This window comes from Primulina tabacum, chromosome 8 (assembly GCF_025594145.1).
Source record: "Primulina tabacum isolate GXHZ01 chromosome 8, ASM2559414v2, whole genome shotgun sequence".
NCBI lineage: Eukaryota > Viridiplantae > Streptophyta > Magnoliopsida > Lamiales > Gesneriaceae > Primulina > Primulina tabacum.
The window spans coordinates 5,706,562-5,720,073 of record NC_134557.1 but is presented as its reverse complement, the minus strand read 5'-3'; the positions used below and the strand labels follow the sequence as shown (position 1 = coordinate 5,720,073).

The 13,512-nt window shown below is 36.7% G+C and overlaps 3 protein-coding genes across 3 annotated transcripts; 2 read left to right on the top strand and 1 right to left on the bottom strand.

Moving 5' to 3' along the window:
• The first annotated feature begins 649 nt into the window (after positions 1–649).
• On the top strand, positions 650–2,358 carry LOC142554332 (flavonoid 3',5'-hydroxylase 1-like). Its single transcript, XM_075665010.1, has 2 exons — positions 650–959; positions 2,102–2,358. Exons 1-2 carry the CDS (start codon positions 650–652, stop codon positions 2,356–2,358), a joined length of 567 nt encoding a protein of 188 aa, XP_075521125.1.
• Positions 2,359–3,104: 746 nt separating this feature from the next.
• On the bottom strand, positions 3,105–6,250 carry LOC142553307 (5'-adenylylsulfate reductase-like 5). Its single transcript, XM_075663469.1, has 4 exons — positions 5,913–6,250; positions 4,918–5,099; positions 4,213–4,337; positions 3,105–3,681 (listed from the first exon to the last, which is right to left on the bottom strand). The coding sequence occupies exons 1-4, from the start codon at positions 6,072–6,074 to the stop codon at positions 3,329–3,331; spliced, it is 822 nt and encodes a 273-aa protein (XP_075519584.1). The 5' UTR covers positions 6,075–6,250; the 3' UTR covers positions 3,105–3,328.
• A 3,649-nt stretch (positions 6,251–9,899) lies between these two features.
• On the top strand, positions 9,900–13,192 carry LOC142554331 (subtilisin-like protease SBT3.18; the record flags this gene model as incomplete). Its single annotated transcript, XM_075665009.1, has 8 exons — positions 9,900–9,999; positions 10,333–10,488; positions 10,608–11,287; positions 11,382–11,449; positions 11,541–11,771; positions 12,082–12,196; positions 12,312–12,531; positions 12,618–13,192. Coding segments are annotated over 8 exons (2,145 nt in total), but the record flags the coding sequence as incomplete, so codon positions are not given.
• Between the last annotated feature and the right edge of the window lie 320 nt (positions 13,193–13,512).

The following is a 13,512-nucleotide window of genomic DNA, read 5'->3' as shown; positions in this document are numbered from 1 at the left end:
ATGTGAGCCGCAGATTCGGAGAAAAGAATGCTTGCAGAGATTTCTTTAGATACCGAATTCAATATCCAAGATATTACAATATTGTTGTTTCGAGTCCAAAAATTGAGAAGATTTGAATCGACCTCTGAAGGTTTGACGATCGTTCCATCAACAAAACCAAATTTGTTCTTGACTGAAAGTGCAATCTTCATTGCTCTACTCCAAGTCGAGTAATTGTCTCCCGTAAGCGATTGTGATAACAACGTGAGACCTGAATTATCTGAATGATGCAAGAAGTAAGGACTCATGGGATCATCAATGGCGGACTGACCACTTGCGCGAGGAGCTTCAGACGAATTTCCTGGAGCCATTGAATCCTTATCTCAAGGATTTGTGAAGACTTACGAGAGATTGAAATGAAGACTTACGAGAGATTGAAAGAGATGTGCGAATGCTCTGATACCATATTACGCGAGAGTTTCGAGCCTCTCAAATTGAGAGATCATCTTCATTGAACGTAATCTTCATGAATGAATTTACAGAGTTTTTAGAGTTTTGTATTAATAGAAACTATTATAACTATTGAGTATAACCGTTGTCTAACTGATTATCTAACTACTAACTACTCTTAATATATTTGATAGAAACTCTGCGCAAGGCACACGATGAAATGGATCGGGTCATCGGCCGGAACCGCCTTCTGGTGGAGTCCGACATACCCAAATTTCCTTATCTGCAAGCGATATGCAAAGAGACGTTACGAAAGCACCCATCGATACCATTAAACCTACCTCGCATTTCAGCCGAAGCATGCACCGTAAATGGATATTACATACCCGAGAACACGAGACTCAGCGTTAACATATGGGCAATTGGAAGGGATCCTCAAGTTTGGGAAAATCCATTGGATTTCAACCGCGAGAGATTCTTGTCTCACTATAACAAAAACGGCTTTCCGCAGCGCGCGTTAAAAGCTCAAGGTTATCCGCGGCGTGCATGTGCACGCTGTTAATACTATTATCAACGGCGTGCATATGTACGCCGTTAATACACCTTTCCGCAGCGTGCAATGTACGCCGTTAATAGTAAAAAAAAATAAAATATTAGCGACGGTTTTTGACAAAACCATCGCAAATTAGCGACGGAAAAAAACCTCAACACCGTCTCTAATTCAGCGACGGTCTTTAAATTTAGCGACAGTTTTAAAATTTCGCGACAGTTCCAAAATCGTCGCTAAATTTTGCGTAAAAATAAAAAAACATTTACTTTTATAATTTAATATATTTTTATAAAAACTAACAATACAACTATAATATTAATACTCATTCTCTTAATTAACAATTAAAAAATTAACCATAAATTGAAACAAAAACACGTATCTAAATCGAAAATAAAATCGTATAAGTAGAGAAAAATTTTAAGTGCTCTAAAATCGTATCATTAGAGAAAAATTTTAAGTGCTGTGAAGTAAAATGAAACGGAAATCGGATATAAATAGAGAATTTGCCATTTTTTGTGACAGGTTGTTTATTAAACCGTCGCCGATGTACGTATATTAGCGAAGGTTAATGAAAACCATCGCCGAATTTAAATCGGCGACGGTTTCTTGAAAACCGTCGCTATATTATCGACGGTTCGAACTCATTTTCCGCAACCTGCTAATAATATGCATGCCGTGAATAATACTATTGACGGCGTGCTATTAATGTACACCGTTAATGTCTGAACACAATTTTTTTAAAAAAAATGATTTGCTTTTAACAGCACATATAAACATGCACGCCGTTAATAGTATTATGAACATCGTGCATTTATTGTGCGCTGCGGATGCGTGCTTATAATGCACACCGTCAATAGTAATATCCGCAGCGTGCTTATAATGCACGCCGTTAATAGTATCAAGTTACTATCCGCAGCGTGCTTTTAATGCACACCGTCAATAGTAATATCTGCAGCGTGCTTTTAATGCACGCCGTTAATAGTATCAAGTGCAACACTATTAACGGCGCACATATGGGTGCACGCCGTGAAAAGTAGTATTCGCAGCGTGCTTTTAATGCACGCTGTTGATGACGTGCTGCGAAAAATCATTTTTCTTGTAGTGTCTGAAAGGTATGTGAAGATGGATCCGAAAGGAAACGATTTCGAGCTGATCCCATTCAGAGCTGGGAGGAGGATTTAATTTGTGCTGGAACAAGAATGGGGGTAGCGATGATGGAATGTATATTGGGGACTTTGGTTCACTCGTTTGATTGGAAATTTGATGGTGAAGAAATGGATATGGAGGAGATTTTTGGGCTAGCTTTGCAGAAAGCTGTGCCTCTTGCAGCAATGGTTACTCCTAGATTGCCTCCAACTTGTTATTTGGGTTCCAATTAGCATATCACTCGGTATATTTTGTTAATGAGATCCTACTTATGTGGGCACTATCCTCATTTCAATTTCAACGGGTAAGATTTTGCCACACATACAATTTCAAAAAAAAAAAGTGGGTCCCCTATATATGTATGGGCAAATTTTGACCATCCATCATATCATGGAGGCAATGCTCACATATGTAGAATGAAATAAACCGATACATTTTCGGTTTACGGCAATGAGAGCTTATCACACACACATATACATATATAATATATCTATATTTATATCCACGAGTACTGATATTTTCTTGCCCATTGCATGGTTAACGTTATTCGCAATTTGTCTTTTTGTTATTCTCACTATGTCTCAAATCTTTCATTCTCTCTCTTACATAAAGAGAGTTACAAAATTAATATAATACAAAATACACTCGTTGTTTTTCTTTTTTAAAATTTTTTTGTGCCAAAATTCAAACGGCCTTCGTTTTTATTCGTATACACCAATGATTGAGAAATGACACCAAATATTTCTCAAGAACCGTTGTCATATCATAATTACGTTCTAAAAAACATTCTTTTCATGAATGAAAAACAGAAATCTCACATTCGGGTCTTAGCATCCAATCGATTTTCAGACAATCCCGCCTTTGCAAAATATCCCCGCTGGGTTTTTCTGAGATTATGTTCCAGTAAATATCACGTTCATCAGCAAATCAATGATACAGTTCTACCGGAGGATATTCTTTTCAATTGCCCAAGTCACCAAAAAGTAAAATCCCAACCCCAAGAATTGGACAGCTTTGTGGGACTTTTGTCCATTCACTAGCATGCTGTACAACCGAGTGCATATGTGGGAAAAAAACCAAAGTACGCTGGTTGTTTGTCTTGTCACTTAATGATACATCGAATTCTACAGCTCATCTGTTTCAGAACGAGTAGACGACTGGCATACAAGGTACTCAAAAGGCAATACCCTTGCACAAGGAAACTTAGGCCAGTGATGGTGCCCAGACTCGAGCATTTCTAGCTCCTTTATGGAAGTTCCTAGTGTTGAACAGGTTGAACTTGCTCCAAACTCTCTTGATGTCGATTGGGTGTAAAACATGCCCTCCAAAAATACCCAGAGTTAGATGACAGACACATGCCACCCACAGTGCCTTTATACAAGATGCAATTCCTGGGAAGATATATAAAGAAGCCCTTGTTAAGACAAAGACTATAGATAGTAGTAGATACGGTTCTCTCGAAAACTTTTCCTTCCATGACATTCCATTCCATAGCTGAAACAAGTTCAGATCATTCTTCATTTCATCTTCAACCAAATTCACCACTGGGTCCAACCCTAAGCAGAGAAAGGATTTGTGAATGAGAGGAGGAGACGAATCAAATCCAAAACTTGATTGAAAATATTGCTCATAATTCATGGTTTACAGGCGTTGCAGCAAAAGTAAGTTCATAGAGCGCAAGGATTGTCCCTTCAAGGACAAACAAGGCCGATGGAAAATGAAAAGTTACTAATTTCTAATCTTGCTTGAAAGACCCCCGGCCCCACATATATACTCAACAGCAATTCATAGCATGTAAAACTCAGTAGCATTTAATCTAATGGGTTCATCCATACATGTCTCGAACAAAAGAAACAAGATTATGAGACAAAATGAAAAAAGTCAACTTCTAAGCTCATAAATTCAGATGAATAAAGTTGGAAAATGTTGAACATCACCCAAGATCTCAAAGTTCAGGATGAGAACACATTTAGCTAGCTTCCCAGATATTTTCCTTCAGTCGTCATAGGTTGCAACAGATCGAATAACTATACTGTGAACACAAATCAATAGCAAGAAAAAGACAAATATTACACTGCTGGTGCTACCTGTAGCTCTTTTATAAAAGCTTATGACTGACTGGAGATCTTTTGGACCTTGATATCTCATTCGCATTGTTGGATGTACAATCAGCAGTGAGGGCACACTATGAATTCCATATCTAGAGAAAACACTGAAAAAGAGAACAACCAAGTTAAATTCAGGCATTTCTACAACTTAAATAAAGAAAATAGGTCATACACCAACTGGAGGTGTACATGTGTTTATGTCTCCTCAACAGATAATGGATAAATTCATAGTACATGAAAAAAGGAGATCCATTATTTGATGACACAAAACACTCCCATAAAAATATATTCGCAACTGTCGTCATTAAAACACTCACAAAATTACAAGTAACTACATTATGGTCCAAATAAAATTCAAGAATAATTAAAACAGTGGAAAGTCCCAGCAAAGAACAGTCGTCCATTATTGGACTTGGATAATCTCAATGTTCGGCAGAAAATTTGGTCAAAGTTCGCACTATTTGTTACAAGTTTTATAGAGGTATGACTTCTTGGGACAAATAATTAACGAGTCCTTCATAGGTACCAGCTGAGGAGGCACAGAACATATGAAAATATACAATGGATATATCTACAACAGTCCTCGGACATCATGGGATTGGTAAATCTCGCATAAAACTGGCGCTTTGAAGATTGAAAGCATGCAATGATAAATCACGTCGGTATTGATAAAAAAACACCCACCTAGGCATGACTGAAGATTGCTCAATAACAAGATGTTTGATCTGCGGATACAGGGAACAGAGAGTACTAAACCGCGAATAAAAGATGCTAGAGAAAGGACACCAGGAAGCATAAATCAGCACAGCAGTGAATCCTTTATTTTCTCCACCGCTCATAAATTTTTCAAATGATCCTCCATCCACCTTGTAATCACATAAACTATATAAATGAGTTGTTGAAAAATATAAAACCATAAAAGCTGCACATCTATATAAACAAACAAAAAAAAGAAAATCCAATTAATATTTAAGTTTCGCAAAAGAAACATCTAAACCACTTGTGGTTAGTGTAGGCGTTGCCATCCCGTAGAAGCGTAGCATAATTAATTTATCACAATCATGGTTGTGAGATACGGAAACATTTACCCAGGAAAAAAAAACTTTCAAAAACTGTCCGCTGTTCAAGATAATTCTCCATTCAGTTTTTTTACGATAACACTTGGTTAATCGAGCAGCATATTTTAGCCCATCTTTGTAGCTGGGTGCTACTTCTAAAATTTTAAATGAATGAGATCTTTCTAGTTTCTTCATGACATTTAAATCAGTTACCCTAGCTGGAGGTCAGGAATATACGTAGTAACCATCTTGGCAAATGAAAACTGCGGATTATTTCAAAACGTTAATTATTGCGACACCTCCTAAATGAAGATATCGGTGCTTCTACAAAAACAAGATTAACACTCGAATTTTTCATCTTGATTTCAAAACCAGGTTGCGGCAAAAATAAATAATTCTTATATTGGCTGAAAGAGCTCATAAATTGTCATATTTTACACCAGAATCTTCAGCTCAAGGAAGAAGCTTTACAGCACCGATGGACAATCATAATCACTATTAAGATACCCTCGAAAAACCCTCAAGAGGATGACAAATTTCAGCTTCCAGAAGCAAAAGAAACAAGGAGAAAAAAACACCAACTACTAACTAAAAGTTCAATAAATAAACAACTAATAATACCATGAATGGAGTAGAAGAAGAGGGGATCGACAACGGGCACCGAAAATTAAGATGGTGAAGAAAAGTTCTGATTTGACGATCAGAAGTGGTTGACGATGCAGCCACCGCTCGAAACGTGGATGCAACTAATACACAAATCAACATATTTCGGCATTTTTCCATCGGAACTCCAACAAATTTCAACTCTGATGATTAGTACAGCAGCCACTTCCGATACGCAAGCACCTTAAAAATCCAAGATCCCTTCCGATCGCAGCATAATTCAAACTGTTTGAAAAGTTCCGATAGTTCTTTTTGTTTATGCGATCCGCCAGTCTTCATCAGCGACTTCGAATTTTTATTCAACTGCAAAATTGCCATTTACGCGGTCCTCACAGTGATGGGCCGGGCGGGAGGTTCAGTGATGGGCCGAGCGGGAGGTTCAGTGATGGGCCGGGCCTGTTTCCCCATAAGTACCCAAATACAACACCTTATAGTTATAATAATACAAAAATGCATCTTTTAATTATAATGGACAAAAGTAAAAACTTACGGTAAAAAGTAAAAATATTAAACTCACAAAATATATCAAACTACACATTTTATAAAATTTTTTCTATACTCAATTGTATGTTTCTTCACAAATTGAAAGGCCTATTTACAGAATATCTTTGAAAATAATCCAAAAATAAATTCATCATTGCATACATCATTACACACTAATTTTCAATACTTACAACTCTTATTTTCAACATTCAACATTTTTATTTTCAACAATAATATTAATTTTACATTAGTTAACAGTATTTATTTATTTAAAGATAAATTGCCGATTTATTGATATAATTTATTGTTCAATATTTGTGTTTGTTCCCTAAAATAATTATATTTATAAAATTTATTTTTAATTATTTTGTTTTTAAACACAAAGTTATTTAATGAAATAAAAAAAATTCATAATTAAAGATATCTCTTGAAATGAAGTTATCAGTGGAGTTACAAACTTGAACCTTGAACATGGTCTTATCGAAAAAGTAATTTGAACCAAGGAAAAATAGCCCTTGGAAAGGAGGTTTTTGAAGCGTGGGAGGAGGAGAACGTGGTCTTATGATGGCCATGGATATGATGATGTTGATTGTTAAATGGACATTAATTAATTCCTTAAACGTTATTATATATGCTTTGTTTTGTCTAATTGTCTTCGGTTCCCTTTGTGTCGTTTTCTTCCCTCTTTTTTTTTTTCTTTCAATTCTTGAGTTAGATGTTTCATATGTACTAGTACACCGATGCACGCGTTGTGTGATTGTATAATATTTTTTATAATTCATTTGATTTATATTTAAATGACGATCAAAATATAATTATAAGAAATAATGAAGGACTACACTGTAATTTTGATATATAAATTAAAAATAAATTGAAAATAAAAGAATAAAAAAATGACCCAAAAAAACAATGACTCTGTCTGCTGAACTGCACATAACTTGCATTAAAGTTTTAATATTTTATTAATATATATAATTATCAAAACAGACCATGACACTAAAATTAGTTACTTTAAGTATTTAAACTTAATAAAACAATATAGAATTATCAAAAGATTATATATATATATATAATATATATATATATATAAGAGAACTCAAATTCAAGAATTGAATAAGACAAATTTCTTTTAAACATTGGTTTGGAAGAAAATAATCGAAACTGAGCTGAAACTGACTAACATGTTTTTATAAATTTATAGCTGATTTTCCTAGTTTGGTCAAGTCAGTTTAAGCGAACCGAACTTTTGCACAAATCTACCTCATTATCAGCATGAATGCTTCCTCCCTCCAGATATACTTAGTATGTACATTAATAGTTCCTCTCTGTTTTGTTAAGTATGAGTGTTATGTATTAGAGACAGACATACATGAATGCATACTTGTAGCTAGCAGCAAATATCAAGATGCAATAGACTCTCCTGGCTCCGGACCAGTGGTAACTTTCTTGAAGAATCCCATTTTCATGAGCAAAATATCATTTGAATGATCACAGTTGCATGTTGCATAAGAACCTTAAATTCTCCAAGATATGCAGCATTCAGTTGATTAACTGGTTGTTGAGTTTGAAGTGGCTAGATTTGTACTGTGCCTCAGGTGCTGAGATATACAATTTCATTTACATAAAAGTAGAAAACTGTTATGTCAAGTAACATATTCTAACATCTGAGTAGGAGAGCAGGATTTTTAGCCCTTTTAGTTCAGTACAAAGTTTTCTCTGGTTGCATTAAAAAGTGCAATGCTGAGCAATGCAAAGATTGCCTTCGAAAAACAGTATCAAGATTCAAGCCAAATGCATATTCTTAATCATTAACTATAGATATGATTTCATATATCAGTTAGCAGTTGCAATATGATAAAAAAATTATCTTAATAGAAATGAATGGAGACAGATAATCTTAGGTTTGCAGTAAAAGTTAATGCTCTCACAAGCTAACTGCTTGCGTACGTTGGATCACTTCGATTAGATCATGATGAACATATATGAAATGAAATCACACCCCTCCACAAGAAGGAACCTCACAAACTAAAGCAAAACATTTCGCTTGTAGGCTCAATGATGTGAAGTTCATTCTTGGAAGTTAGCGTGCCGTAAAAGAATGCAGAGCGATTGTGCAACGCAAGACGCTTAATTCAAGGGGGGGAAAGAATCTAGCTATCTAGACAATGATGTCTTTTGGTGCATAAATTTCATGTAATGTGAGAGCTATTGTCTGCGTGGGGCGATTCTTAGATGTCTAGGATTGTTGCAAAAAAGTGCATCTTGATGCAATATGTACTTAAAGCAGACTGCTGATTATTGAAGTATAACTAAATCGTGACTTGGGTTTGATCATATTCATGATCAGAGCAACACGTAAACATATTGTAGTAGACACTCATAATCTGGCCTATAGATGTATTCGTGGAGGACAATGCTGGAAATTGCCCATGAGTGCAGGCTACACCTATTATATGATATGCATTTTAATTTGCTACTCCTAAGTGGTAAGTGTTTGATTCTAGCTAGCCTCAAAAAGTAGAAAAAACATAGAAATGACCTAAAATAGATAGGTGTATGATGCCACTTGATTGTCACTAATTCATGTTGGGTCTATTGCTAGGTTTAGTATCAACCTTGGCCGTTGAAGTGTTCTCAGGAGTCGAGGAAAGTAAATTTGGTTATAAAATAAAAACAAAGTAAAGGGCTCCCTAGAAATGAGTAAATGTTCATTTTTTTCATGCTGATAAATTTTATGTACTTTTGGCTTCCAGAGGTGATCAGCTCAGAAGGGCATTTGTTAACCTTTTTAGCTCCATTTTGGGTGACAATCCCCTGTTCTTTGTCGGTACCAATTCTAAGACCAAAAAAATGCAGATGCAAATGCCTTTCCTTTAAAAATTAATGAAACTCGCATGAATTATACGAATGCGTATATGCAGAACAAATGAGAGTGGGAGGAGTAAACGTTATTTTTTAGTTGGGAGGAAAGTGTTGTCATAGTAATTACATGAAAGGTAGGTGTACTAAAACACCAGTCAGCCTAATTTATTTTCCCTATTTATATACCTCTTCATTCGATATTCTCCCCCATGCTTTTGTGCACTGAGGCAATGGCTACTTCTTTTCATTGTTTTTTGACTCTGTCTTCCCTCTTACTTTTACTTCATTCAATTCACTCGACATCTACTAGTCATGTAATTAAGTAGCATATATATATATATCGCCTACATAATTTTGTGCTTCAACTATATATTAAACTTGGTCTCATATTGAATTTGTTGCTTCATGTTTCTCACAGGTTCACATTGTCTACTTAGGTCACAACAGTCAAAACCATGATCCTTTGGTTGCGACGGAATATCATGTTCAGCTTCTCACTGTTGTCTTTCAAAGGTCCCTTAATCATATCCAACATTTTTCTGATTTCTCAGATTAACACGCCTTTTTGTCGACTTTTTCTAACCCCAATTATACTTATTTAGCAAAGAAAAAGCAAAGGAAGCCATCGTCTACAGCTACAACCGCGCGTTCTCAGGCTTTGCTGCGACTCTTGATGCAAGCCAAGCAACGGCTCTAAAGAGTACGCAGTAACAAGCTCCCAAACACTAAAATCTTTGTGTGAATCTATGTATGTGTAGATGCAGTTGCATGTGCATATTGTACTGCATAGGTTCCACAATATGTGGTGGAGTGATCACAATATATAACTTTGAGATTTCTTACTCGTAAGTCGTGACATAGAGTAGTCTGTCGATCCGGCATGTGCTCTTGTTCGGATTATGGCCCAATACATCACATGCACACCCAGGATATGAAGAAGCTATCATGCAACATGATATATACACAAAATTGCTCATCATAATATATCCATGCGTGTGTAATATATATGTATGTATGTATCTTACTGATGCAGATACAAGAGGAGTTATCTCTGTGTTCAAGAGCAAAACACTGCAGATGCATACAACAAGAAGCTGGGATTTTATGGGTCTTACCCTGGATCAAAGTGAAGGAACTCCACTACAACTTGCATATGGTGATGATATCATTGTTGGAGTTTTTGACTCAGGTAGTCCCACGGGCCACGACAATGATAGAAGTAGAAACATTTTTTTCTTGATACTCATATAAAATTCAATACTATTATTGTATGAAATTTGCTCGTAAATTGGGATGGAAAATTTTAAGGTATCTGGCCAGAATCTCCTAGCTTCAAGGAGGAACCACGGATGAGACCTATACCAAAGCATTGGAAGGGAGAATGTGTCGCAGGGGAAGAGTTTAATCCCAAAAAGCATTGCAACAAGAAACTCATAGGAGCACGTTATTACCTCAGAGGATTCGAGAAAGAATTTGGGAAGATTAATAAAACAAAAAATTTCGAATACGTATCACCTCGTGACGCTGTTGGGCATGGAACACACACGGCTTCAACAGCAGTAGGATCGAGAGCGAAAAATGCTAGTTTACACGGTTTTGCACAGGGGATTGCACGAGGAGGAGCCCCCAGGGCTAGACTCGCAGTTTACAAAGTATGTTGGAACGTAAGTCACGAAGCAAAGTGCAGGGAAGAAGACGTTTTGGCAGCTTTCGATGACGCGTTATGCGATGGAGTACATATTATATCGGCATCTATTGGTAGAAGTAGGCCACCGTTGCAGGAATTCTTTGCATCAGATTTTGATATTGGCTCGTTCCATGCCATGCAATTGGGTGTGAGTGTGATATTTTCAGCCGGTAACAGCGGCCCGGATCCGGGCCTTGTGGTGAATGTCAATCCCTGGAGCATCTGTGTTGCTTCTTCCACCATGGATCGAACTTTTCCGACCAAGATCCTTTTGGATGATGACGACAGCCGCTATTTTACTGTGCGTACAAGTTAACCCACTAGTAGCATCTCACTGACCGTACTAAAACATACCGTACCTATACAAATTATAATCCATTTTCATGGCGGTGCAGGGTGAAGGTTTGATACGCAACCACATCAGTGGAAAATTAGCAAAAGCCATAGATTATTTCAAAGGCGGGTACGTACTATCCCTCTCAAATAATATTTATATTGTATTATCAATCGAAAGTTGCGTTGTTTTAAGTGGATATGTATATGCACGTATATAGGAAATGTACAGAAAAAGCCTGGAACAATACTTATGTATCGGGTATGGTCCTCGTCTGTTTCGTGGCCGATGGAGGACTCGATTGTGAAGATGCAGAGTACGCAGCATATCTAGCCGATGCATCGGCACTCATATGCGTGCAACCATTAACCAGGCCGGTTGCGGCTCTCAGTATAATCCCCGTCGTACGCATGGATGTCATTCAAGGCACCAAAATCTACCGATCCGCCGAGTGAGTTAGTCAATTAGGACAAAATTTACTAGCTCGCGAACCCGTGATATTCCATGCACGTATACGAAACTTTTAAAAATATTCAAGAATAACGTATTGCATATCTGCATTTGATTTGATTTGATTTACAAAGATCACGCACAGTTAAAAAGTTTATAGATTTAATCAGTTATTTTTTGCCTATTCTTAATAATAACTGATGATCAATCAAACATATCATGCAAAACTTTGTGTGTATTGCTTGATTCATAATATAAATATATACTAAAAAAATATCTGATTTTTCGAGTGAAATATATGCGCATTGAAGTGACATAACAGTGCGGATCTTTCCAAGTGAAACGGCCTTTAAAAGGTCACCGGCACCGGTGGTTTCGGAATTTTCTTCTCGAGGGCCAAGCTCAATTTCTCCAGATTTTCTGAAGGTGATATATTGCCATGCACCCTGTGTATATATATATAATCTTCAAGTTATCATATGTTAATATGTATATGATCAAACTTATACAACGAATTATTTCGTATGATGCATGGATGCAGCCAGATATTAGTGCACCAGGGAGCAACGTATTGGCAGCATGGCCTCCACGTATTCCTCCATTAATATCAATATTTGAATTTGATAATAGCTCAGTCGCCTGGAAATTCGACTCGGGGACATCCATGGCTTGCCCTCATGTCTCCGGCGTCGTCGCACTCCTTAAATCCGCGCATCCACTCTGGTCCCCTGCTGCTATTAGATCCGCTATCATGACCACTGGTAACCAACGACTTTTGTGCGGTGGCTAGAATAGTTCTACGGTACTTCTACATATTGGGATTGACATATTTAATTTGATTACACAGCTTACAATGTTGACATAACTGGTGAGACAATATCAGTTGAAGGAACAACAAAATCTGCTGATCCCTTTGACATAGGTGCTGGCCACATAAATCCAGTGAAGGCCTTAGATCCGGGACTAATCTACGATATGACAGCTAAAGACTACATCGTTTTTCTCTGTAACATAAACTACACCGAGGAACAAATACGATCCTTGGTCATGACCAACACATGCCCGAGATGCCCGAGCAAATACCAACCAAACTGGAACATAAATTACCCTTCGATCACCGTTCTTAATCTCAAACAGGAGACCACGATTAAACGGACAGTCCGTAACGTTGGGCACAAGAAGACAGCGATATATTTCGTTAGCATCGTGAATCCAAATGGGGTCGAGGTCACGGTCTGGCCAGAAATCTTGATATTTTCTGTTTTCAGAGAAGAAATAACATACCTTGTGACATTGAAACCATTGAAAAACAGCAGAGGGAGATATGATTTTGGTTCGATTACTTGGTCCGACGGTTTCCATCGTGTGAGAAGTCCCCTCGTTGTTCAAGTCAATAATACTATGAATGAACTAAGTATCTGAGTGATATGGTACATGTATTGATCTTAAAGACTTGAAAGTATTCTATATATATATAAATTTCTCATAACGAACTTTTTTTATCAGTTAGGGATGACACTGAGTCTAGTTAAGTTGTCATTTGAATGAACGGGATTGAGTTAGATTGGGTGATGGATCTTACAGAACCTGACTCGTTTTCGACCTAATAAACCAATTCGTTAGCAAATATATTATCCTAAAAAAAAAGACCATAGAACACATTCTACATTTATAACAAATACAATAAAATATATCATTTTAAAAAAAAGTATAGAATATTATTGCTTATTTATAGATTATTA

What these genes read in the sequence shown, in the direction of transcription:
- LOC142554332 (XM_075665010.1), top strand. Translation starts at nt 650, where the DNA reads ATGGATCGGGTCATCGGCCGGAACCGCCTTCTGGTGGAGTCCGACATA. An exon ending in GCGCGCGTTAAAAGCTCAAG is followed by an intron (nt 960 to 2,101) that starts GTTATCCGCGGC and finishes AGGTATGTGAAG; the next exon opens with ATGGATCCGAAAGGAAACGA.
- LOC142553307 (XM_075663469.1), bottom strand. Translation starts at nt 6,074, where the DNA reads ATGGAAAAATGCCGAAATATGTTGATTTGTGTATTAGTTGCATCCACG. An exon ending in CTTCTTCTACTCCATTCATG is followed by an intron (nt 5,100 to 5,912) that starts GTATTATTAGTT and finishes TGTGATTACAAG; the next exon opens with GTGGATGGAGGATCATTTGA. An exon ending in CTTTTATAAAAGAGCTACAG is followed by an intron (nt 3,682 to 4,212) that starts GTAGCACCAGCA and finishes TTCTCTGCTTAG; the next exon opens with GGTTGGACCCAGTGGTGAAT.